Source organism: Spermophilus citellus, assembly GCF_964194105.1.
Source record: "Spermophilus citellus genome assembly, chromosome: 2".
Classification (NCBI taxonomy): domain Eukaryota; kingdom Metazoa; phylum Chordata; class Mammalia; order Rodentia; family Sciuridae; genus Spermophilus; species Spermophilus citellus.
Window position 1 is genome coordinate 234650006 of NC_138183.1, and position 24828 is coordinate 234674833.

General features: G+C 37.0%; 1 protein-coding gene across 4 annotated transcripts in view; it reads left to right on the forward strand.

The window, feature by feature from the left end:
* The window catches only part of TTC17 (tetratricopeptide repeat domain 17), a 110044-nt gene that overhangs the window by 63757 nt on the left and 21459 nt on the right, over positions 1 to 24828 (forward strand). For 2 of the 4 annotated variants that reach the window (XM_081264974.1, XM_081264975.1), the window contains 5 exons: positions 8552 to 8811; positions 9691 to 9844; positions 14461 to 14581; positions 16799 to 16958; positions 17837 to 17920. In XM_081264974.1, the coding sequence (XP_081121100.1) occupies positions 8552 to 8811; positions 9691 to 9844; positions 14461 to 14581; positions 16799 to 16958; positions 17837 to 17920 (779 nt within the window). Of the gene's footprint in view, positions 1 to 8551; positions 8812 to 9690; positions 9845 to 12371; positions 13078 to 14460; positions 14582 to 16798; positions 16959 to 17836; positions 17921 to 24828 lie in introns of those variants that run through there. The other 2 variants (XM_081264977.1, XM_081264976.1) reach the window with 2 other exon arrangements.

Here is a 24828-nt window from a genome sequence, read left to right on the forward strand (position 1 = left end):
ATATTTACAGCTACAGAATCTTTTAATATTATATATAAAAAGTGATGTCTCAGAGAAGAAAGACCTCAAAGGCAAGGAACACCACTGGTGCTGATGAAAACACAACAGTGGTGGTTTTCCACCAGTCATGACCTTCACAGGTTTAGGAAAGTAGATTAAGCCATTTTACCCAGAACTATTGGACTTTAAGGAAATAAACCGCATTTACCAACTCAAAAAGATGTATTTATTCTTAACCTGTTGGCCAGTGTGTTTGTTTATAATTGGGACTACTCCTCCCTGGTACCTAGCACTTCATGTCTCTTTTTTGGCATTAAGATACCTGTACAACTCAATGAGTATCATGAGGTTGCTTGCTAAACTAAGAATCCACAGAAATTAAACTGAGTAATAAGTGATATTTTAGTCATTTATAGAAATAGTATTTATTCCAAAACAATAGAACTCCACAGTGACTAGGATATTTACAACTACCAAAGAAGTTCTTCCCCCGCCACCCAGGACAGTTCAGAATAAAACCCAAGCAGCTTCTTGCCCTTTGTCTCCCTTTTTTTGGACACATCATTGCTGAGACAGATCATAACAGTGTGGTTTCTTTAGTTCCATGATCCCCATGTAGTTCCATCCTGTTCCCATACTAGGGATAAATATAGTTGCCCTGAGACTAGGTTTTTTTCCAGGTCCCTTTCAGCACCATGTAGACTGTCTCTTAGGGTGGATTCCTTTTCACATTTCTAATTCAGTCTATAATATGATGGTGACACTTCCTGTTTACTGTCAGGTACTAACTTTTCTTTATGATCTGTCTAAATTCTGGGCATACCCTTTTCTTATTCCCCAGGTTCTAACAGCAAGTCCACAGAACTACATTGATACCAGTAGGCTTCCTATAGTATGGTTATCAGAGTCAGAAAAACTCCCACTTTTTAATACAAATAGTGTTATAATAAAAACTAAGCATATACATTAAAGAAAACTTTTGACATTTTTGAAAAACCTATATTTGGAGGAAAATTTAAAGATACAAATAGTTGAATTCTCTCCAGTTGCCACTATCATGGTAATTACTAACTTTGTGTGACATTTTATAATTTACAAAGTATTGTGAATTATGTACTAACCTTATGAAGTAGATATTATTCAGCCCTTCTTATAGGTAAGAAATTGAGACTCGGAGAAATTGCCTGGGATCTTCAGCAGGTGGTATAACTAAAGTTCATCCTGAAACCTTCAGACCTTTGTTTCTCTTAAATAGGGTTTTGATGCATTAGAACTTGATTGATTGATTGATGATTTGATTGTGGTATTAGAGATTAAACTCAGGGGCTTTTGCATGCTAGACGAGCACTCTATCAATGAGCTACATCCCAGCCCTTTTATATTTTTCAGACAGGATCTGACTGAGTTGCCCAGACTGGCCTTGAACTTGGGATCCTCCTGCCTCAGCTTCCCCCAAGTCTCTGGGATTACAGTTTTGCAACATTACACCTGGAAGAACTTTAGGTTTTTAATTGATAAGGTCATATTTTTAAAAAGTCTAGAATCTAGTACTACCTTTAGTTCATTAAGCAGAATAGTTTAATGTCAGAAAAGTACAAAAGTGATTTCAGGGTAAAGGTCAGTTTCTGTCCTTTATTGTTTACAACCTTACACCAATAAATGTGTATCAGTGTGAGAGAGTTTTATTTGATTGTCCCTTTTTTATTTCTCATTTTGCTAAGGATTGGTGAAAATGTGTCACTGACTAACATTTGAAAATCACTGCTTCACCTCATCATCTAGTTCAGAATTCCTTCCTAGCATCCCTTACAGTGGAAGGAAGAACATAGATTTTATAGTCAGAGATATTGTTGTCATGCTCTGGCTCTACACCTACTAGTTGTTAAATCTTGAGCACATTATTTGACCTTCCTCAGCCTTCTTTTTCTTGTTTACTTGTTTTTTTAAAATGTTTCTTACAATGATTTTTTGAGTAATTTGGAAAGCATTTATTTTAGTTCCAGGTACACAGTTGGAATTCAGTAAACATTCACTTCTACAAACATAGACGTGACTGTACTCCTTCAGGACTTAAGAGGCTGCTTGTGAACCAAAATCCTCACAAACCCATAGATAAAATATATGCTCAACCTCTTTCCTCTGAGAAATATTTTGTGGTTACATTCAAATATTTTGTTCTTTTTGTCCAACTTGATTCTAAATTGGTTATATTTAATTCTTTGGGGTCAGGAACTTTCATTTTCTTTTTGCTCCCATCTGTATAGCTTCAAGTACAGAGATAGTCACATAGTAGACTCTAAATAAATAAAGATTTGGTGGTGATTGTTCTTTTTCTAACTCATAGCACTTTATGATCTATTGATTGCTCACCTTTGGGGTATAGATGAAGATGTATATATTCAGCGTTTTTCTTTAGAAATTCCTGTGACCCCCAACCCAGCAACCTTTGGAAAGGCCTAAAGGCTGCCAATAGCAGAAGCATGCAGTAAGTTCTGAAGTGTCTTTTTATTAGAACATCAATTTCCATTAATGAAAGCCTCTCTCTCTTAAGAATTTTATTATAATGATATGTATTACCATATGTTAGGGGCACAGGGAAGGAGTAACCTTTGGGAATTGGGTTTGCAGAACTTGTGCAGGTAAATGACATGAATGCTTTTCAAATAGTAGTGCCTACAGAAAGGAAGTAAGGTTTCCAAACACAGGATCCATGTGTAACTGTGACTATACACAGGTATCACTTACTGCAGTTCCTCTTGGCCAAAAGCCAGTTTTCTTTAAGTCCATATTCTTTGCTGGAGCCAAACCTATCAAAAGCCTTTTCTTATTTCAAGACTGGGTACAAAGAATCCTACGGTTGCCATAGGAAAAGGAAGAAAAAGAATCTAAGATAAGATGAGGGACTCTTAGAAACAACTCTGTGAACACAGTCAGATGCCAAGCGACTCTTCCAGTGAAGTTGCTATTTGGGGTCCCAGTAGCATCCCTGTAGAGCTGCCTTCCTAAGTGATCTGCAGAGAACTTTTAAATCACACAGTGCACCAGACACTATGCTAGTGTTCCAGTGCTCAACTTCATATTGCATGCCCATCAGCAGGGTTGACAGTGCATTAGCAATTGACAAGGCAGACCTTAAAGTTAAAAGACCTGAAATGCCAGTGGACAAGACAAAGGCAAAAGAAGCAGATCTTCAAGAACCTCACAAACCAGTTGTTCCCAGGTCCTCATTAATGCCTTCCACACCTGTGTGTCTGCTGTGTGCCAGGTGCAGTGTTGGACTTTAGGGACATCAGAGCAAACAAAAGAGAAACTGAAAATCAGGCCTCTTAGCCCTGCATATATTATACTACCAGCTACTTAATTTAGGCAAGTAACTGACTACTTTTGTCTGAATATCCTAAAGAAAAAGGTTTGACAAACCCATATGCTTGTTTCAGAACACAATTAAAAATAATAATTAGGGGCTGGAGTTGTTGCTCAGCGGTAGAGCTCTTGCCCAGCACACACGAGTCACTGGGTTCGATCCTCAGCACCACATTAAATAAATAAAGGTATTGTGTCCAACTATAACTAAAAAAATAAAAATTAAAAAAAATAATAAAAAGCAGTAGAAAGCAACAGATTGGTTCAGAAAGCCTAAAAGGAACTTACTTGAAAAGACAGCAGTACATTTTGTAGTCACTTGTATGAGTAAAGAGAAGAACCCTATGGCTTTTTCAAGGAAGAGTTGTAGAGATTTCTAACAGTGCCCCCAATTTGATATCAGACCTTCCCACTTTTCTGCAGTAGAAAATGGGATGAGAGGCGGAGATGCCACCAGAAGTATGGGTGACATTGTTGACCTGTGAATATGGCTCAAAGCTTTAAGTCATTTGCAACTGCGGTAGTCATCCATGTTTCTCACCCCCAACCCCCAGCATTTCTAAGATGCGTTGCTCACTGCAGCTATAGATCTAGTCGGTTTGAGTATGAGCATCCTGACGTTGCCTAATTAATATGATGTTCTAAATCCCTAAACAAGCGGAGTTGCCAACTGAAGGTTCTTGCACTGGAACAACAGACTGGCGTTGTCTGAACCGTCAACCAGAGCTCTCTGATTAATCAATATCAGTACTTGTTACAAAAGGAGGAATAAGCAATTTGCTTTTGTGACCCATCTACTTCCAAAAAAGATGAGAGAGAACTTTCACAGAACACACAGCGTAAGAGCCAGCCATTAATTCAAAATGAACAACCAAAGTTAAACAGTAAAGAATTTAGGAAACTCGGGATAACATGCACCAAGCCTCCTTGTTATCTAAGCACAGAGGGGAAGTTGCAGGGTTATGAACATTGAGGAAATGTCAGGTTCTTGGAGGAGAGAGTTTTTGCTTACTCATTGTACCAAAAAGCATCCATGGGAGGCTTTATGTACTTGAACAACATAAATAATAACTTGGTAACCATTTTAGGAAGAAAGTACACTATAACACACCATAATAAGCTTCTTCTTTGCCATCTGTCTTTTTCTTTCTTTTTTAATTCTTTTTATATACAACACCAGGATATAACCTGACATTATCACAAAAGCATGGAACACAACCCACTCCAGTTCAGTTCCCATCACGTACCCCTCCACCTCCCTACTCCACCCAGCTGCCTTCAATCTATTTACAGTTTACTTTGTTTCTTTTATTAGTGTCCTGTAGACACACATAATGGCAGAGCCTACCATGCCACATGTGTGCATGCACATAGAGAAAGTTCAATCAGATTCGTTTCACTATTCTTCCCTTTTCCTTTCCCTTCTTCCTCCTCACCCACCCCCCCACTGATCTTTCCTCTATTTTGATGAAATTCCCTCTCCTTTTTTTTCTTTCTTTCTTTTTTAATTTCCTTACCCTTATTTTGAATTAGCTCCCACTAATTGAAATTCAAATTTGATCTTTGACTTTTTGGAACTGGCTTATTTCACTTAGTGTAATGGTCTCCAGTTCCATCCATTTACAAATGCTATGATTTATACAAATCAAATGCTATAATTTCATTCTTCTTTATGGCTAATACTCCAATGCATGTATAACCACATTTTCTTTATCCATTCCTCTGTTGGAAGAGCACCTAGCTAGTTTCCATAGCTAGGCTATTTTGAATTGTGCTGCTGTTAATTAACGTCAATGTGGCTACATTAGTGTAATATTCTGATTTAAAATCTTTTGGATATATACCAAGAAGTGGAATAGCTGGGTCATATAGTGGGTCCATTCCTAGTTTTTTGAAGAATCTGCATACTACTTTTCAGAGTAGTTGCATTAATCTGTAGTCCACCAATAAAACATGAGTGTATCTTTTTCCCCACATCCTCACCAACATTTATTATTATTTGTATACTGGATAATTGCCATTTTGACTGGAGTGAAATGAAATCTCAATGTAGTTTTTATTTGCATGTCCCTAATTGCTAGAGATGTTGAACATTTTTTCATAATATTTCTTGAACATTTGTATTTCTTCTTTTGAGAAGTGTCTATTTAGTTCTTTTGCCTATTTGATTTTGATTGGTTTTGTTGTTGTTGTTTGTTGTTTGTTTGTTTTTTTGGTGTTAAGTTTTTTTAGTTATTTTTATATTCTGGATGGTAAGCCCTATTTGAGGAGCTGGTGGTAAAGATCATTTTCATTCTGTAGGCTCTGTCTTCATATAAATTTTTGTTTCCTTTGCTGTGAAGCTTTTTTAATATGATGCCATCCCACTTATTGATTTTCTTATTTTATTTCTTGCATTTTAGGAGTCTTGTTAATTTGGTTCCTGTGGCAACATGTTGGAGTGTTGGGCCTATATTTCCTTCTAGCAGGTGCAGAGTTTCTGGTCTAACACCAAGGTCTTTGATCCACTTTGGGTTGAATTTTGTGCAGGGTGAGAGATAGGGGTTTGATTTCATTGTTCCAAGTATGGATTTCCAGTTTTACGAGCACCATTTGTTAAAAAGCAATCTTTTCTCCCAATGTGTGTTTTTGGCACCTCTATCTAATACCAGGTAACTGTATTTTTGTAGGTTTGTCTCTGCATCTTGTATTCTATACCACTGCCTTCACGTATGTTTTGGTGCCAGTACCATGCTGTTTTGTTACTATAGCTCTGTAGTATAATTTGAGGTCTGATGTTGTAATATCTCCTGTTTTGCTCTTATCACTATTGGCTATTCTGGGCCTCTTAATTTTCCAATTGAATTTCATGACTGCCTTTTCTAGTTCTGTGAAGAATGTCATTGAAATTTTGATGAGGATTGCATTGATTCTGTATAGCATTTTGGGGAGAATAGCCATTTTAACAATATTAATTCTGCCTATCCAAGAACATAGAAGGTCTTTCCATCTTCTAAGGTCTTCTTCAATTTCTTTCTGTAGTGTTCTGTAGTTTTCACTTCATTTCTTTTGTTAGACTGATTCCCAAGTATTTTTTCGTTTTTTGTTTGTTTTGTTTTATTTGGCTTATTGTGAATGGGATAGTTTTCCTAATTTCTTTTTCAGCAGATTCATCATTGGAATATAGGAACACATTGATTTATGAGTGTTCTTGTATCTGCTACTTTGCTGAATTCATTTATGAGCTCTAGAAGTCTTTTGGTGGATTTTTTTTGGGGGGGTCTTCTAAATATAAGGATCATGTCATCAGCAAACAGATCATTTGAACTCTTCTTTTCCTGTTTATATCCCTCTAATTTCCTTCTTTTGCCTGATTGCTCTGGCTGTAGTTTCAAAGACTATGTTGAATAGGAGTGGTGAAAGTGAGATCCTCGTTTTGTTGTGTTTTTAAAGAAAATGCTTTTAGTTTTTCTCTATTCGGTATAATATTGGCCTTGAGTTTGTGATATATCATCTCAACAATGTTGAGGTAAGTTCCTTTTATCCCTACTTTTTCTAGTGTTTTAAACATGAATTGGTACTGTACTTCATAAATTCTTGACCTTAACTATTTATGTAGTGAATTCCATGTATTGACTTCTGTATGTTGAACCAAAAAATACATCCCTGGGATAAAACCAACTTGATCGTGATGCACTATTTTTTTAATGTGGTTTCGTATGCAGTTTGCCACATATTTTATTAAGAATTTTTGCATCTATGTTCATCAAGGATATTTCCCTGAAGTTTTCTTTCCTTGATATGGCTTTGTCTGGTTTTGGTATCAAGGTGATACCAACTTTGTAGAATGAGTTTAGCAGTGTTCTCCTTTTCTATTTTATAGAATAATAATCCTCCATTTTATAGAGGATTGGTATTAGTTCTCCTTTAAAGTTCTGGTAGAACTTGGCTGAAAATCTGTCCAGTCCTAGACTTTTCTTTGCTGGAAGGTTTTGATAGCTGCTTCAATTTCATTTCTTGATATTGATCTGTTTGAGTTTTCTATATCTTCATGGTTCAGTTTGGGTAGGTCATATGTCTCTGGGAATTTGTCAAAGTCTTCAAAATTTTCTAGCTTATTGGACTATAAATTTTCAAAATAATTTCTAATGATTCTCTGTATTTCAGTAGTGTCTGTGCTGATATTTCCTATTTCATCTTGAATTTTGTTAATTTGTTTTCTCTCTTTTTGTTAGTTTGGCTAAGGGTTCATCAATCTTGTTTGCTCTTTCAAAAAAACAGCTCTTTTGTTTTATTGATATTTTGTATTATTTTTTTATTCCCAGTTTCATTTCAGCTCTGATTTTAATTGTTTCCTGTCTTCTACTGATTTTGGTGTGAATTTGTTCTTCTTTTTCTGGGGCTTTGAGGTGTAATATTAGATTATTTATTTGGTATCTTTCTGTTCTTTTGATGCATGAACTCAACACTGTAAACTTTCTTCTTAGAACTGCCTTCATACTGACCCAGAGATTTTGATATGTTGTATCACTATTCTCATTTACTTCTAAGATTTTTTTTTAATTTCTCCCCTGATTTCTTCTGTTAACCATTCATTATTTAAAAGTGTATTATTAAGCTCCAGGTGTGAGAGTGTTTTTTTTTTTTCATATCTTATTGTTGATTTCTAATTTAATTTCATTATGTTCTGATAGAATGCAAAGTATTGTTTTTTTATATTTGCTAAATTTTCCTTTGTGACCTATAATATGTCTGTTTTAGAAAATGTTCCATATGCTGCTGAGAAGAAAGTGAATTCCATTGTTGATGGATGAAATAACTACAGATGTCTCTTGGGTCCATATTATTAATTGTATTTTTTAGTTCTGTAGAATGTTAGTTTATGTCTGGATGATCTATCTAGTAGTAAGAAAGATGTGTTAAAGTCTTATATAGAGAGCAAGTGGATGTTTTTCAGAAAATAACATAGCGTGGCCACACTAGTGGTGTATCTTTGACTACCTGCTATCTAGCCGCTACATTATTCTCAGCCAGGCTTTTGACAACAGCTCAGTGGCAGAGATAATATTCTGCTATGAATTTTCAAGATGCAAATGGTATTTTCATGAAGGTGGACATTAGAAGTGCTTCTAAGCAAAGCCAACACTTCTATATAAGTAGGGTTGTAGTCACTGAGTACTTGAATGAGAACTATGTAACTTAATTCCAGGTACAGTGGTTGAGGAAAGCAATGGTTCTGATGAGATGGAGAATTCAGATGAAACAAAGATGTCAGAAGAGATACTGGCTTTGGTGGATGAATTTCAACAGGCCTGGCCGCTGGAAGGCTTTGGGGGAGCACTTGAGATGAAGGGGCGACGTCTAGACTTGCAGGGGATACGTGTGCTGAAGAAAGGTCCCCAGGATGGAGTGGCCAAAAGCTCTTGTTATGGAGACTGCAGAAGTGAAGACGATGAAGCAACAGAGTGGGTAAGTTTACCAACTCAGTCCTCATGGAATTGTGCCCTGGTCCTGGGCTGCTCCTGGTGTGCAAAGTGTGAAGTTTTTGTCGAGTGTGGGAGCACTATTTTACTCCACACTCATGGTTAGCCTTCACATTGGAAATGTACCGCAGGAAGCATTTTATGTTACTTACTCATTATTACTCTTCTAGAAGATGGGAGGAAATGAAATGGGTATGAAACCACACTCAAACTTCCTGCAGACTTGGAATTGCCCAGATCAGATCTTTCTTTCAGTGTTCTCTAGACAGTCTTCAAGACTGTGATTTTCATTTCATTAACCATTTTTATTTGTCTTTTTTTCCCCCCAATACCGGAAACCGAACCCAGGGCTTCGTGCATGCTAGGCAAGTACAGCTACACTCCCAGCCCCCATTTTTCATTACTTAGCTGGATATGATGGTGCATGCCTTCTTCCCAGCAAACATGAGACTGAGGCAGAAGGATCACTTGAGCCCTGTAGTTCAACATAACAAGACCTTATTTCCAAGAGTATATAAAGTTTCAAAAGATTAACTTAGGTTAAGTTAATGTAGGTTAAGTTAACTTAACTTAGAAAAGAGAACTTAACCCTAAGACAAGACTGGATTTGCGGGGTTGTGTGGATTGTTTGTTTTTCTTTTGAAACTTTATATTTTAAAAAATATTTTTTAGTTGCTGCATAGCATAAATAATTGTACATATTAATGGGATACAGTGGATACTCCAACATACCTATACAATGTCCAATGATCAGATGGTGTAATTAGTATATCCATCTGGGTTATTCTTAAAGCCATCGAATCCACAGGAATGCACAGATTTCATAATTGGCCTAATTTGTCCCTGACATACTTCTGTCTTCCAGATCACATTCCAGGTCAAACGTGTAAAGAAACCCAAAGGAGATCATAAGAAAACTCCTGGGAAAAAGGTTGAATCAAACCAAGCAGAAAATGGGCATCGTTACCAAGCAAACCTGGAGATCACTGGTCCCAAGGTGGCATCTCCTGGGCCACAAGGTAAACTTGAATGTTTCAGATGCCAGTTTCTTCTTTTAGATTTCACTGTCTCATTTCTCACAAAGGATGTGTTTGTGACTTAGAATAGTTTAGGTGAGAAAATAAAAGAACAAATTCAGTTATTGGTACAAAAAGTTTATTTTGATTATATTATATTTACTTGTTTTTTTTTAAACTATCAACTATTTGGCTTATATTTTTATCACCTTAAGCTTAAATATCTGATTTTTAACGTGATAGTCTAGTATAATATAAAAAAGTAGGAGTTTTCACCAGACATCTAGGGTTCAAACACTAGTTCTGCCATTTACTTCCCTATTCCTCATGTTTCTTATCTATAAAATGGGATGATAATAGCATTACTGAACATGGTGGTAGTAAGGATTATATGACCTTATATGTGAATAGTACTTAAAATGCACTGGCACATAGGGCCCAATCAGTAGTAGTATGTGTTTGTGAGTCAGAAATCTCTTTAAGTATTGGATAAATGTTTTAGAACTGCTCTAAGAGAAATAACACATATATGTCACAGTTTGGCATGTACTTTCAGGGATTCATATTTGTCCTGAAGCCCATCTATGAGCTCCATGTTAAGGGCCACTGCCATGCCCCCAGTTGACTATCTTTTTCAGCAATTAAATAACGATGATAGAATTCCTTTTTAAACATGTTATATTCTTTTTTATAAGGGTATTTTTCTATCTTAGACTGAAAATTTATCTTATTAAAATGTGTCTTATTTGATTGGGTTTAAGTACTTACCAAAACTGAAAGCAAAGGCCCATAAAAAAATATAAATAATGGGGTCAGCTTAGTTGAATCCAAGAACAAACCTGTAATAAATTCTGAGGACACCAAAAGGATATTTGTTTATGACTAGAGTTAAAAGCTTGAGTTACTTCCGTTATTAAAGGAAGCTGACATTTGTTAACAAGTTACAGGAGGAAGACAACACTTGCCTCTGTTAGGTCTGTCTCAGTATCAGTGAAAATGATGTCCATACATAAAAGATGGGAATGAAGAGTCCAATGAATTTTCATTAAATGTTGTTATTAAGTGTCATAGAATTATGAAGGAAGAAAATTTAGATGAATACTTACTTGTTCTTAAGGTGAAGAACTTTCCTAAGGAAGAGAGAAAAATAATAATGTGGCACTAGAAAGCACTACAGAATAAAAAGACAAAGGGCTGAAATAAAAGGTTTTCCGAATATTTCTATATATTTATAGAATATATGATGAAGGATATCACTATCATTTAAATAACAGATGCACAACTCAACATCAAAAATACAGTATGGTATTTCAATAAAGTATGAGCAGATTTTTCACCAAATATACATACATACACACACACTTAGGCATTACTAAACACGTGAGAAATTCAGCTTACTAGCAATCAAACGAGGGCAAACATAAAAAGTCAGTCACTACTTTCACTTATCAAGTTATTTTTAAATGTGTAATAAACAGCAAAAGCTAATAAAATGAATTTGGGTATAGTTTTACAAGAGACAAAAAAATTTCAAAATATACCAATAATTCTACTTCCAGTAATTTACCCTAAATAAATCATCTAATAGGTAGTGCAAAAGATGGCAGTTGATTGTGGGGTTGCTTAATATAGTAAAAATTTGAAAACAACCTGAACGTTATAGCTGCATAAGTAAATTACAACATGTCTGTGCTGTGTACAATGCAACCAGGATAGTTTGTAATCTAGCAGATGAACAAATGCCGTGTATAAAATAGCATAGAAATACTTCAATTCTTGTGAAATAGTAAATATGCTCTTTTTATCAACTATATATTTTTTTACATTTCAGTATCTCTGAAATTCAGATACATCTTACCCATTGGTTATATCTTACAATAGTTGTAGTTATTTTCCTTTGTTAAATTGCTTAAAACAATATGCACCTTACAACTGATGACATCTTAGATTTGGTGAAATGTGGTATAATAAACAAGTGCATAGACATAAGTGTAGAAAGGAGTTACAAAAAATGCTATAAGTGGTCCTCTCTGGGTAATGCAGTGCTTTAGGTAATTTTTTAAAAATTTTCTTCTATAGCCTTTCCATGTTCTAAATATTACATAATAAACCTGTGTTACTTTTTAAACAAAAATCTAAAAGTTTCTTACAAAAGTGGAAATTACAGCCACATATGATTGAAACAGTATGAGAGCACTAAAGCAGTGTTAAGTGGACTCAATTTGGGGTGGGGCATTGAACATGCTTGCAAGTTAGATCATGGAACCACTTATTCCCATTAAAATGAGAAGTTCTGAGCATGGAAGACATGTGGAAATACAGGCTCAATATCCCAATTTTTAAATAAATACAGATTCCGTCTACTGTCAGCTCATAATCTTCCTGGGAAATCCAGACAATGTTCTAAAACAAAGTATGAAACAGATAGTTTGTGAGCTGTAGGGAAAAAGTTGAGATCATTAAGAGCCATTATAGATTTTCTAAGAACTAATCATAACACTCAACTAATTTCATTTCCTTTTTTGGTTAGGGCTACTAGACTGGAAGACCAGGGAAGTGCCATAGACATAATGTAACTGGATCTCAGCAAGGCATTTAACGAGCCTCTTATGATACCTTGTGAACAAGATGGAGAGATGTGTTCCCATTGCCTGCAGGATAAAGTGCAGACTTCCTAGTGTGGCTACAAGACCCTTTACAGCCTGGCCTCTCTCTGCCCTCCAGCACCATTCTCTGAACCAGCCATGTTCTTATTTTACATCTGTGCCTTTGCACATGCCGTTCCCTCTGCCTGGAATGCCCTTATGCCACCTCTGCGGTGCTAAAATACCACTCATCCTTAAACTTCAAACTCAAGTGCCACCTCTTCCTTGGTGCCTGCAAGCAGAATTAGTTGTTCTCTGTGCAAGTGTTCTCTTCCTTCACCCCAGCACTTACCATTATAGTATAATGATGTCTGTTTGCCTTTCTCACTAGACTGTGAGCTCAAGAGCAGGCTGTCTTATTGTTCCTGTGTGTATTGCTAGTGTTTTACACAGTTCTCAGCCCCTTATAATAGGTGCTCAATAAATATTTTTCAAGTGAATTTCTTAAATATAAAAGGAAAATAAGCTTTATTGTAAAACCTATGATATGTCTAAAGTGATTCATTTTTACAGAGTTAATTTGAAATTTTTCTAAACCATTCTTTTCTTTTTTATTAAAATCTAAATTTAAACCCCTGCCTGTTCCTCAAATGGTTTTCTGTTATTGGTAAATTCTTATAGGATAAAGGTGCTAGGCAGAACTCAAGTTCTTCTCTCATCCATTCCCTTGTAATTCCTTCATAAGTCCCCTACCCAGATGAGACTTGGTTCCACTCTTTTCTTGAGGACTTGATCTAGAAAAAGGGCCTAAACCCAAAAGGTAGTACCTGTGTAGGATATCAACAAACAGAGCTTTATCTGTCATGCTGTCAACACTTGTAATCCCAGCAACAGGGGAGAATGAAGCAGGAAATTCCCAAATTTGAGGCCAATCTGAGCAACTTAGTGATATCCTCAGCAACTTAGCAAGACCCTGTCTCCAAAAACTAGGGATATAGCTCAGTGGTGAAATGTCACTGGGTTCAATTCATGATGGCAAAAAATAAATAAATACATAATAAAACAAACAGCTTTAATAGCGTTGAATAGTGTGCTGATTGGAAGCATTCGTGTGAGAGTCAAATGACCTGGGCTGGATTCCAGCCCTGCTACCTGCTCTACCACATGTTGGGCAGGTCACTCACTCTCTCTGAGTCCCTGTTATCTCACCTGAGATGGGAGGATTAAAGCCTGCCTCCTGAGGTTGTGAATGTACAGCACCTAGCCCAGGACCCGAATACACAGTAAGTGCCCTTGCAACAAATGGCAGCCTTTCCTCATCATCATTTCCCACCCTGATGCTTTTCTTTACAGCAGTGGTTCTCCACCAAAGGGTGAGACATTTGGGGTGGGTGTAACTGGGGCTGGTGTAACTGTCCTCTAGTAGGTAGAGGACAGAGATGCTGATAAACGTTCCCCAATGAACAGGACAGGTCTTACAACCAAAATAACTAGCTCAACATGTCAACAGTGTCAGTTTGAGAAACCTTACATTTGAGATATAAGTTTCTTCTAAATTAAATTTGTCCTAATCAAAATATAGGAGGGTAAAATTAAGTAAGAATGCTAACATTTAAGAATATCTTAATTCTGGGGTCTGGGGATATGGCTCAAGTAGTAGCGTACTCACCTGGCATGAGTGAGGCACTGGGTTCGATCCTCAGCACCACATAAAAATAAAATAAAGATATTGTGTCCACCTAAAGCTAAAAAATAAATATTTTTAAAAAAGAATACCTTAATCCTTATTTATGTTGATCAACCTTAAATCCAACAAAGCATTCTATTTTTACTTCAACTAATTTCAAGAATAAGGCTTTATTCAAATATGACTTTTACTCCTGTTGCCATGAATGACAAGATTTTAATTAGATCTGTTTGTTGACTATGGAAATGATTAAACCCTAAAGAATGACTGGCATCACCAAATGCGCTCATCTGGATGAAATAATCACCTTTATAGTTATGTCCATTCATGACATACTTTCCTTCCAGGAAAAAAACGAGACTACCAGAGTCTGGGGTGGCCCAGCCCAGATGAGTGCCTCAAGCTCCGCTGGGTAGAGCTGACTGCCATCGTGAGTACCTGGCTTGCAGTTTCTTCAAAAAACATTGAGTGAGTATCTTCAACCTATCCTTTCTTCATGACATTGTGACAGCAGGCCCACTGGGCTATAGCTGACTTTAGGGATGTCCTCTTTGTCAACAGCTCTCAGAAGAGTAGCCCTCCTGGAGCTCTGGTCAGCCAAGGATGACCATTGCTGACCACAGCCACAGAATGGACGCATGTCATGACAGGGAAGCAGTGAACGTGCCCTTGCTCTTAGTGCACTCACCCACATTTTGGAGAAGCCATCAGAAATCATGTGTAACTTTGTTGAGTTGAAGGTTAGATCCCTTGTAGAAACAAACCCATAGTCTCTTGTGAACACTGTACACTTGTAGGGCAGCCAGAGCAAGTCCAGACTTACCAAAAGTGACAGATTCGGGCCAAACACAGTTGCCTCTCTGGTAACTGCTTTTTTCCATTGGACAATGTATTATGGGCTTTTTTTGTCTGTGTTGGAACTCCCCGAGGTTTACCACTAAGCCTTCTGATTTTACAGTCACTCTCAGACTCACCTACTCTCAAACTGCATTCACCACTGATAAATTGATAACTCCCAAATTTAGATCTCCAGCCCAGATCATTCTTCAAAGCCCTCAACTCATTTATGGACTCATCTACTGAACCCTCTGTCTACATCTCTCTTAGGCACCCCAAGCTCAAGAAAACAAAACCCATGAATTTCTTGCCCACAATCCATTTAAAAAAAAAATCACTGGTTCTTTTTTGTTGTTGTTTCATTTCATATTTTAATAAACATCTCTAGGAATCCAAGGCATCATACTTAACCTTAGGCCAGGAATCCAAGGCATCATCCTTAATAATCCTTCTCCCTTCTCCGTTAAACCCAGTCTGTGCCAATTCTTGCCACTTTTACTCGCTGAGTACTTTTCCAAATCATTTACTCCATTACCACTGCTTCTTTCTGAAACAGCACTATCATCTCCACTCAGCTTCCTCCTGTTGCCCTCTTGCTCTGTGCACTCTTGCACTCTTGCCCTAATTGATCCATTCACTCCTCAGTGCTCAGAATTATCTGAATACAAGTAAAAAAAAAAAAAAATTTTTTTTTTTTTTTTTTTTGGTCCTGGGAATTGAACTCAGATTGCTTAACCACTGAGCCACATCCCCAGCCCTTTTTATTTTTAATTTAGAGACAGGGTCTTTCTTGCTAAGTTGCTAGGGCCTCGCTGAATTGCTGAGGCTGGCTTTGAAGTTACGATCCTCCTGCCTCAGCTTTTGGAGCCACTGGGATTACAGGCGTGTGTTACCTCACCTGGGAAGTCAAATCATATTTAAAACACTCTGGTAACTTCTTATTGCTCTGCGCCCTGTCTTGCCACCTTCAGCTTTGCCCTCCCTCCATGTGCTGTGGCCTTTACCTGCAATGTTGTTCTCACTACTTTTCTCACCTGGTTCATTGATACTTAAGATTTTCTACGTAAATCTTACTTCTTCTGGGAAGCCTTCATGAAACAGCCCCCTCCTCATGGTGCAGAGGAAATATATACCATTCATTATGCCATCGTTTGATCTTTTCTAACTTACCACATCTGTAATAAGTGAGTCCTGCACAAGATGATGAGCACACAGAAGGAACCATGTTTTCTGTATTACTTTTAAATATAATTATTGTAGCCCTGAGGTCTGACATGTAATAAGTTCTGTATAAATAATGAATGAATGAATGAATGGCTACCTGATATGTTAAAATTTTTAAATGGCTTGTTTGAACTTAATTTTTGAAGTAAAATTCTGCAGTGCCAACTTGCCATTATCAGTGCATATGACAGTCTATAACATGTAACCCCTGTGTAGTGGGAAAATGTCCTCTTGGGGTCATAAAGGAAAGTATCTAACATCTTATACACAGTGTAGGGCACAGTTGTGTCTATAAAATTCACTTGAAGTCAAAAAGGAAAATATTTCTTACACATAGCATAATGCACAGCCATGTCTGTAGAGAATTTACTATCAAGCCTTTTGGGGGCTTCTTCTATGGGGACAAGTGTGCTTTTGTGCATAAAGGAAAAGATAGGAACCAGGTATATGTATTATCACCATCTGCACCCTGGAAGAAGTCCTACGAGAAAACCCACCCATTTGGAAACCTCCCCGGTGAGGAGTTTGTGGAAGTGAGGAGGTGGAAGTCATGGGCAGCAGATTGTTAGTGCTCGTCACTCTACCCACTTGGATTTGGCTCATGTGGTATTCTTCATTTTCCAGCATCACAGAACACATAGACTTTGCCACCCCCATACAACAGCCAGCGACAGAGCCCCTGTGCAATGGCAATCTCCCCACGAGCATGCATACCCTGGACCACTTGCATGGGGTGTCCAACCGAGCCAGTCTGCACTACACTGGTGAGAGTCAGCTGACAGAGGTGAGTGCTCAGCTTTGTTCAGCCTGTTGCATTTTTAGCCTCACTGTTGTGAAAGTACAAATGGCCAGGACTCATTTTTTGCTATTTTTCAGTTAGCTGTTATCTAGGTGGCTTGAGATCTAGTGTAATGTCTTTCAGGCCCTGGGACTGAGCCAGTGCTTTCTTTATTACTACAAAATTTTAAATTTGACTTATCCCTCTAGGTGGGTAGTATTCTGCCTTGCTATCAGATAGAGGCTCATGAGAGAAATATGTGAAGCAGTTAATTCTCCTGAAGACATTATAAAGAAGAGGGAGAGGACAGATCCAGCTTATATCTAGCAAAGAAAAGACCTCAAAGATGATCGGAAAACATACCATAGATACCTACACCAGAAGATGGGCTAAATAAATTTTGGTACAGACATACTATGTAATGATACCAGTAGGAAGATTGGATAGAAATAGATTTATCGGCATGAAGAAATTTTCAGAATATATTATGTGAAAACATAGGTTACAGTATGTGGTATAATCCCATATTTCATGAGAAAGATAATGTAAGTATACATAGAAAAGTATCTAAAACATACTCACATATAAACATATACATACATAGAGTAGCTGTGTCTGGGTGACAAGATTACAAATAGTTTTCAATTCCCTTATTTTCTAATGTTGTTAGAGTGAATATGTTTTACATGTTTGTATTTTTACTAAGTGGGAGAGGGCTGAGAGGATGGCAGATGTCCTTAAATGTGTCTTTCCCAGACTACCTCACCAACAGAACTGCAGAAGCCATGTGCCCTCATGCTCCTGTGCCCAGTTCAGCCTCAGCACTGTCATATGGAATCTGCTTTGCCTTCACTCCTCTAATCTGCCATCTCCTTCTCTTCTAGGTATTGCAAAATCTTGGTAAAGACCAATATCCACAACAGTCACTTGAACAAATTGGCACCCGAATTGCCAAAGTTTTGGAAAAGGTAAGGCACCCTGTAGAAGCTCTAGAAATAATTGTCTACCTTCTGACTTCTTTTCCAGATTATTTGTCCCTAAATGGTTCTCACCTCTTCTATTAACTAACATTCAGTGACCAAAGGGGTAGTATGACATGTCAGGACATTTTAATGACTTTTCCATTCGTTTTTCCTTTACTTGGTTACATTTTTTTCTTCCTCTTATTTTACCTCCTATGGGAGACTGAACCAAGTCGATTTCTCATCTCACTCCAGCTTAGGTTTATAGAGGTGCTGGTATTGGCAACCATGGAATCTAGGTATATGAAATAAGGCAGGTGTTCCTTTGGTGAAGGAAGTTTGGCTTTCGGATGGCAGATGGGCATTATACCTTGAAACAGCTTTTCTCTTGAAATCTTGAAGCAAAGTATTTACAAAACTGCATTTTCAAACAGCCTACAGAAAACACAATTGAAAATCTCAGACTACTCTTCTACTTCTGTGTGATATTTTTGTAAAGAGAGGTTTTTAATTTTGTTACTTTATGGCTAAGAACCTCTCCATTTTATTACTGTATCATACTCAAGAGGTTGTATAATAGTGATTAGGAAAAGCAGCTCAAGCTCCAGTATGAGCATGACAGTGCAGGAGAACCACCTCCTTCCTCAGTATCACACATGGAAAAATCCATTAGCATAGTCCATTTATAATGAAGTAAAGCACAGATGTGCTCCCCAGATTCAAAAAAAAAAACATAAAGGTTTCCAAAGCAGTTAAGATCAACACAGAAGCCATACAGGACAAATTGTAGCATAATCTGGGCTAGGCTAGCAATTTCAGAATATGTCAGAAATCCACTACCTAAAGAAACTTTATGTAGCCCAACCAGAAAAATCCCTGGTAATTAAACAGAGCAGCCACAGCATTGATACAAACATATAAGAAAGCCAGAGAGGAAAGAGCAGTAAATTAACCAGAGAACACTCAGTAAAAAACCAATAGGATTGTGGGATAGATTACAAATAAGTTTATTGGGCTGTGAACTTTAAAATTTGTTCATAAATTTATTTTCACAAATTTCATAAATTTATTCATGAATCACAGCAAAAACATAAAAACGTAGGAAGAGATTAGCAAAGACTGTGAAAACAGAAGAAAATAGAAAACAACCCCAGAAAGTGACAACACTAGAAGAAGCAACAAAAGACTATAACACAAACACAAAAAGGGACATATAGGACAGAAGTGAGAAGACCAAAATCAAAGAGTTAAAAAGAATTGAAGAGAGTATGATAGGAAAGAGTTAAATAAACACAACATAGCCAGTCTTATTTTATTTCTATGAAATATATTTACAAGCACATACTAAATGTTAGGGAAAACTAATCCAAAGCAGCAACAGTGCTTATTCAAACAAATTATTTGACTTTCAAAAGAAAGAAAAAGTCCTTGACACCTGACCTCTAACATAGCGGATTAGTCTCCAAGAGAGATTCTTTCACTTCGGCACTTTTCTTTTAAAGTTATTGTTGGTCTTATAAAAAGTATGTCTATAAAAACCTTTCTCTTCATTTAAAACAAAACAAAACAAAAAAGGCAGAAACATGAAGTGGGAACTAGCCAAAAAGCTGGGGCTAGAGCTTGGGGTGGGGGGGCTCTACTCTACCTTGAGAAGAGATGTTAATAAGCTGAGTACAGAGCCTTGAGCCAATGCCTGGTGGAGCTAGGCCTCCTTAGATACCCTCACTGAACTGATATAACTTGTGAAAGAACAACTTAGAATTAGGAAAACCAAACCACGAGGTAATTGGCTAAAGGAAGATTTGAAAAGAGTCAACAGAATATTAGAAATATAAATAAATAATTTCCAAATGAAGACAAAACAAAAAGGAATACAAGAGCAAATAAACATGATGGGTAATGCCTAAGGAAAACAGAAGACATAAATGAGGAACTGGTTGGTTTGGTTTTTTTCTTTCTGCAGTGCTGGTGATGGAACCCAGGGCCTTGTGCTTGCTAGGCAATATATCTCAACATTGTAAAAGCTATCTATGCTAAACCCAAAGGAATATGCATAGGAAAAGAGGAATTCAAACTATCCCTATTTGCCTGTGACATGATTCTATATTTAGAAGATAAAAAATAATTCCACCAGAAAACTTCTAGAACCAGTAAATGAATTGAGCAAAGTAATATGATATTAAATCAACCCCATAAATCAAATGTGTTCCGATACATCAGTGATGAATCCACTGCCAGAGAAATTAGGAAAACTGCCCCATTCGCAATACTCTCAAAAAAAAAAAAAAAAAAAAACTTGGGAATCAATGTAACAAAAGAGATGAAAGACCTCTACAATGAGAACTACTGAGCACTAAAGGAAGAAATTGAAGAAGACCTTAGAAGATGGAAAGATCTCCCAGGCTCTTGGATAGGCAGAATTAATATTGTCAATATGGCCATGCTACCAAAAGCGTTATAGAGATTTAATGCAATTTCTATTAAAATCCCAGTGACATTCTTCATAGAAATAGAAAAAGCAACCATAAAATTCATCTGGAAAAATAAGAGACCCAGAATAGCCAAAGCAATGCTTAGCAAGAAAAACAAAGCAGGAAGCATCACAAATACCAGGCCTTAAACTATACTATAGAAGTATAATAACAAAAACAGCATGGTATTGCACCAAAGCAGACATGTAGACCAATGGTACAAAATAGAAAACACAGAGATAAATCTTCCTAAATACAGTTATCTCATACTAGACAAAGGCACCATAAACATAAATTACAAAGAAGAAAATATTCTTTAATCAGAATTCAAAAAATAAAATAAGAATTAATGCCAAGAAAAGCCAGGCAAGGTGGCTCATGCCTGTAATCTTAGTAGCTCAGGGGGCTGGGGCAGGAGGATAGCAAGTTTAAAGCTAGCCTCATCAACTCAGCAAGCCTCTGTCTCAAAAAATAAAAAGGGCTGGGGGTATGGCTCGGTGATTAAGCACCCCTGTGTTTAATCTCAATGACAAAAATGTTCGTCCGCCTAGAAATTCTAAACATTATGTAAGCAGATCCTGAGTCAAGGAGGAAGTATAAGATATAAGTTGTGATTCCTTGAAAGTAATCGTGAAAACAAAATATCAGAATGGATCTTGAACAGATATCAGAGGAATTTTCATAACATTATACCCATATGAGTAAAAGTGCAAAAAAGAAGAAAACATAAACACCCAAAGAGAGGAATACAAACCAAAACAAAACAACACAAAAGAAAAGAATTAACACAAAGAAAAGAATGGATTATGCAGAAAATTGATAGAAATAATCTAAAAGTTGATTTCTTACATATATTAATAAAATAGACAAATCACTAGCTAGTACATGAAAAGGAGATTGCCTGAATAAACAAAAATAAGAACTAACCATCAAAATAGAATATTAAAAAATAAGACTACTTTGAAAAAAACAAGAAACTGTATAATTTATTCAAATAAATTTTAAAACTTAGATGAAATTTGTAAAAAAAGAACAACTTACAGCAATTGACCTTAGTAGAGACAGAGTCAAATTCAGAAAAATTGGTATAGGAAAAAAATGGAGAAAGGAGTTAACTCCATCCATAAATTCACTAGGCCCAGATGACTTCATGGGACATTTCTAACGAATCTTTAAAGACCAAAAAATGCCAATGCTGCTATATTTCAGAGAACTGAAAGAAAACTTATTTATGAAGCAAATATATCATTTGTTTTAGTCAGCTTTTTTGCTGCTGTGACTGAAAGACCCGACTAGAACAATTGCAGAAGAGGAAAGGTTATTTAGGGGCTTACGGTTTCAGAGGTCGGTAAGTGGCCAGCTTCATTCCTCGGGGCTCACGATGAGGCAGGACATTATGGCCGAAGAGCATGGCAAAGGGAAGCAGCTCACATGATGATCAGGAAGCAGAGAGAGAGAGAGACCCCACTCTCCAGATACAAAATATATACCCCATAGCCACACCCCTAATGAACCATTTTCTGTAGCCACACCCCACCTGCCTCCAGACACCACTCAATTAATCCCATCACGGATTAATTCTCTGATTAGGTTTTAAGGCTACAACCCAATCAGTTCTCCTCCAAACCTTCTTGTATTATCTCACACGTGAGCTAGATGTGGGGGACACCACATCTAAACCATAACATCATTGATACCCAAATCTGAAAAAAATATATATATCAAAAACTGTGAACCTCAATTCAAATGTATTAAACAAAATATTAACAAACAGAATCCAGCAGCATATTAAAAATACACACACACACACATACACATCAATCATGACCAGATACCCCAGGAATGCAAGATTGGTTCACTATTTAGAAACCATGAATATTCTTCATAAAGAGATAAAGGGGAAAATCATATAATTATACCCAAACTTGCACAAGCATTGGACACATCCTATACCAACTTATATTGAGAACTCTAACTTAGGAAGTGGTAGATACTTAACATGATATTGTTACATGTGTTATGTACTCATATATATATATATATATATGATCATGCTAAGTATATGTATGTATATACATGTATGTCAGACATGTATGTGTCTAACATAGGTATTATATATAGGAGACAAGCCAGGACCTTACAAGATGTTATCTATGTACTTCCCTGTTTAAGAACAAGATAAGAATGTCCACTGTATCTACTCTATTTAACAAGAGTATGGGAATATTGATGTAGAGAAAGAAAACAAAGACATTCAGACTGCCTACTTGTATCTAATAAGATTATAATCCAAAATAATTAATGGAAAAGCAAAGAATAAGAGAATTTAATCAGGTAACAGATTAAAAATTAATACACGTATAAAATTAATATTCCAGTTAGGATGTAGTAGGTCAGGAAAGGTCAGTAAATTGTAATAACTTGAAAGAGCCAGATAAACCTTTAAATTCATATTTATGAAGGCATCACAGAATTGCAGAAGCAGTGGGACATGAAAGAACTCAATTAGTAGTGACAGAAGAACCTTTCCAAGGTGAGTTGCCAGTGACCAGCTGTTCAGTTCCCCCATCCCCAACCCCCATGGGGGCTTTTGCTGATTCTGGATCTGAGCTAAGAATGAGGCCTAGTCCTTAGAAAAAGCAAACGCTGGGGAAAAGAAAGACAGCAAAACTTGTCGCAGTTGCACAAGGAGGGATTAACGGGTTGGAAATGGAACATACAGCCAGTTTCTTTCCAAGGAGCATTTAATTAGCACTAAGGCCACATAGGAGTCTGGGGAATTTGCCTAACAACTTAAAAAATAAATAAATAAAAGTAGAGTAAAATATTTTCATTTCACATTTCTTAGGAAACAAAGAGCCAACATTAAGCACATGGTTAGTCTTTCCCTCAAGATTTTCATCTGGAAGCTGCCTGTATGGGAGAGTGAAGTATGCTGGGAACCTCTAAAAGGGAAAGCCTTTTAAGACAGACACCCACCAGGGGCTTTTAATCAAAATCCCTCAGTGCCACACTAAGGAACAGGGATGATCCAGAGGTGATTGAGTCTTAAATGAAACTGCAGGCCAACCCAACCCATCTCGGTATATCTATTAATTTAAGAACAAGGTATGAATAGACCTCTCCGTCACTACACTTGCCTAGTGGAAGGAAGGAAGTCCCTGCACCGATGAAGTCTAGTGCCATCTGGACCCTCTGGTTTTAACATACAAGCACTAGAAGACAGTTTAAGAAATGCTAGAGGCACTGGAGTCATTGCACAGTGGTAGAGCACTTGGCCTAGCACGTGTGAGGCACTGGGTTCAATTCTCAGCACCACATATAAATAAATAAAAATTCATTGAAAACTTAAAAATTAAAAATTGTGTGTCCTAGCATTTAAAAAAAAGAAAGAAATGCAAAGAGACAGAAACCTGGCTGATGACAAAACAAAATGCAGACAATAGGAGCAGACACACAGATAATCCAGATACTTTAGCTAATACACAAAGCCTTTAAAATAACCACAATTAGTATGTTCACAAAAACAGAGGAAAAGATGGAGGGAATAGCTAAAAAAGACATTTTCCCCAGAGATTTAGAAGCTATAAAAAAAGAATAATATCAACTTTCTAGAACTTTAAAATACAATAACAAAAGAACTCTTTGAGTGGGTTTAATATCAGATTGAACACATTAGAGCCAGGAATTGGTAAATTAGAATAATATGCAAACTAAACCACAAAGAATGGGGAAAAGATGGTAAGAGCATAAGAACCATGATGGAAAAATAATTGAAGTCTCAGAGGTAGAGGAGAGAGAACGGGGCAGAAGAAATAAGCAATAAATGTTCCAAAATGGATGAAAGATATCAGCCTACAAATTCTAAAAGCTCAATAAACCCCAAACGCAATAAGGAGAAAAAAATCACACATAGGCACATTATGGCAAAACCATTTATGGTCCACAGGCCTGCTGTCTGGACTAGGCTCAGCCAGGCACTTCAGCTGGTGTCAGATGAAGTCACCATGCAGCCAAGGCTAAACACACAAAATAATTTCATTCACACACTTGGAGTCTCCTGGAAAGGCTGAAAGAGTGGGAAGCCAGGCTCTAGCTCCAGTCATCTATCCAGTACAGTGGCCAGCTCAGAATGGCTCAGGGTTCGTCACAATACCTGGCCTGCATGGGAGAGTGAAGTATGCTGGGAACCTCCAAAATGGAAAGTCTTTTAGAAGAAATTGCTAGTAGTGGCGAACATGTGGCCCACGTTTCTTCCAAGTAAAAAAGCAACAGTAAGAGCAGTTGCTTCTTAATAGATGTGATGAAACCAGAAGCCAGTGTAGTGACATCTTTAAAGTGCTAGACAAAGAAAACTACAAGCCTAAAATTCTGTGCCAGCAACAATATCCTTCAAAAACAACGAAAATAAAGATGAGTTCAGTAGAACAAAAACGGAAGAAA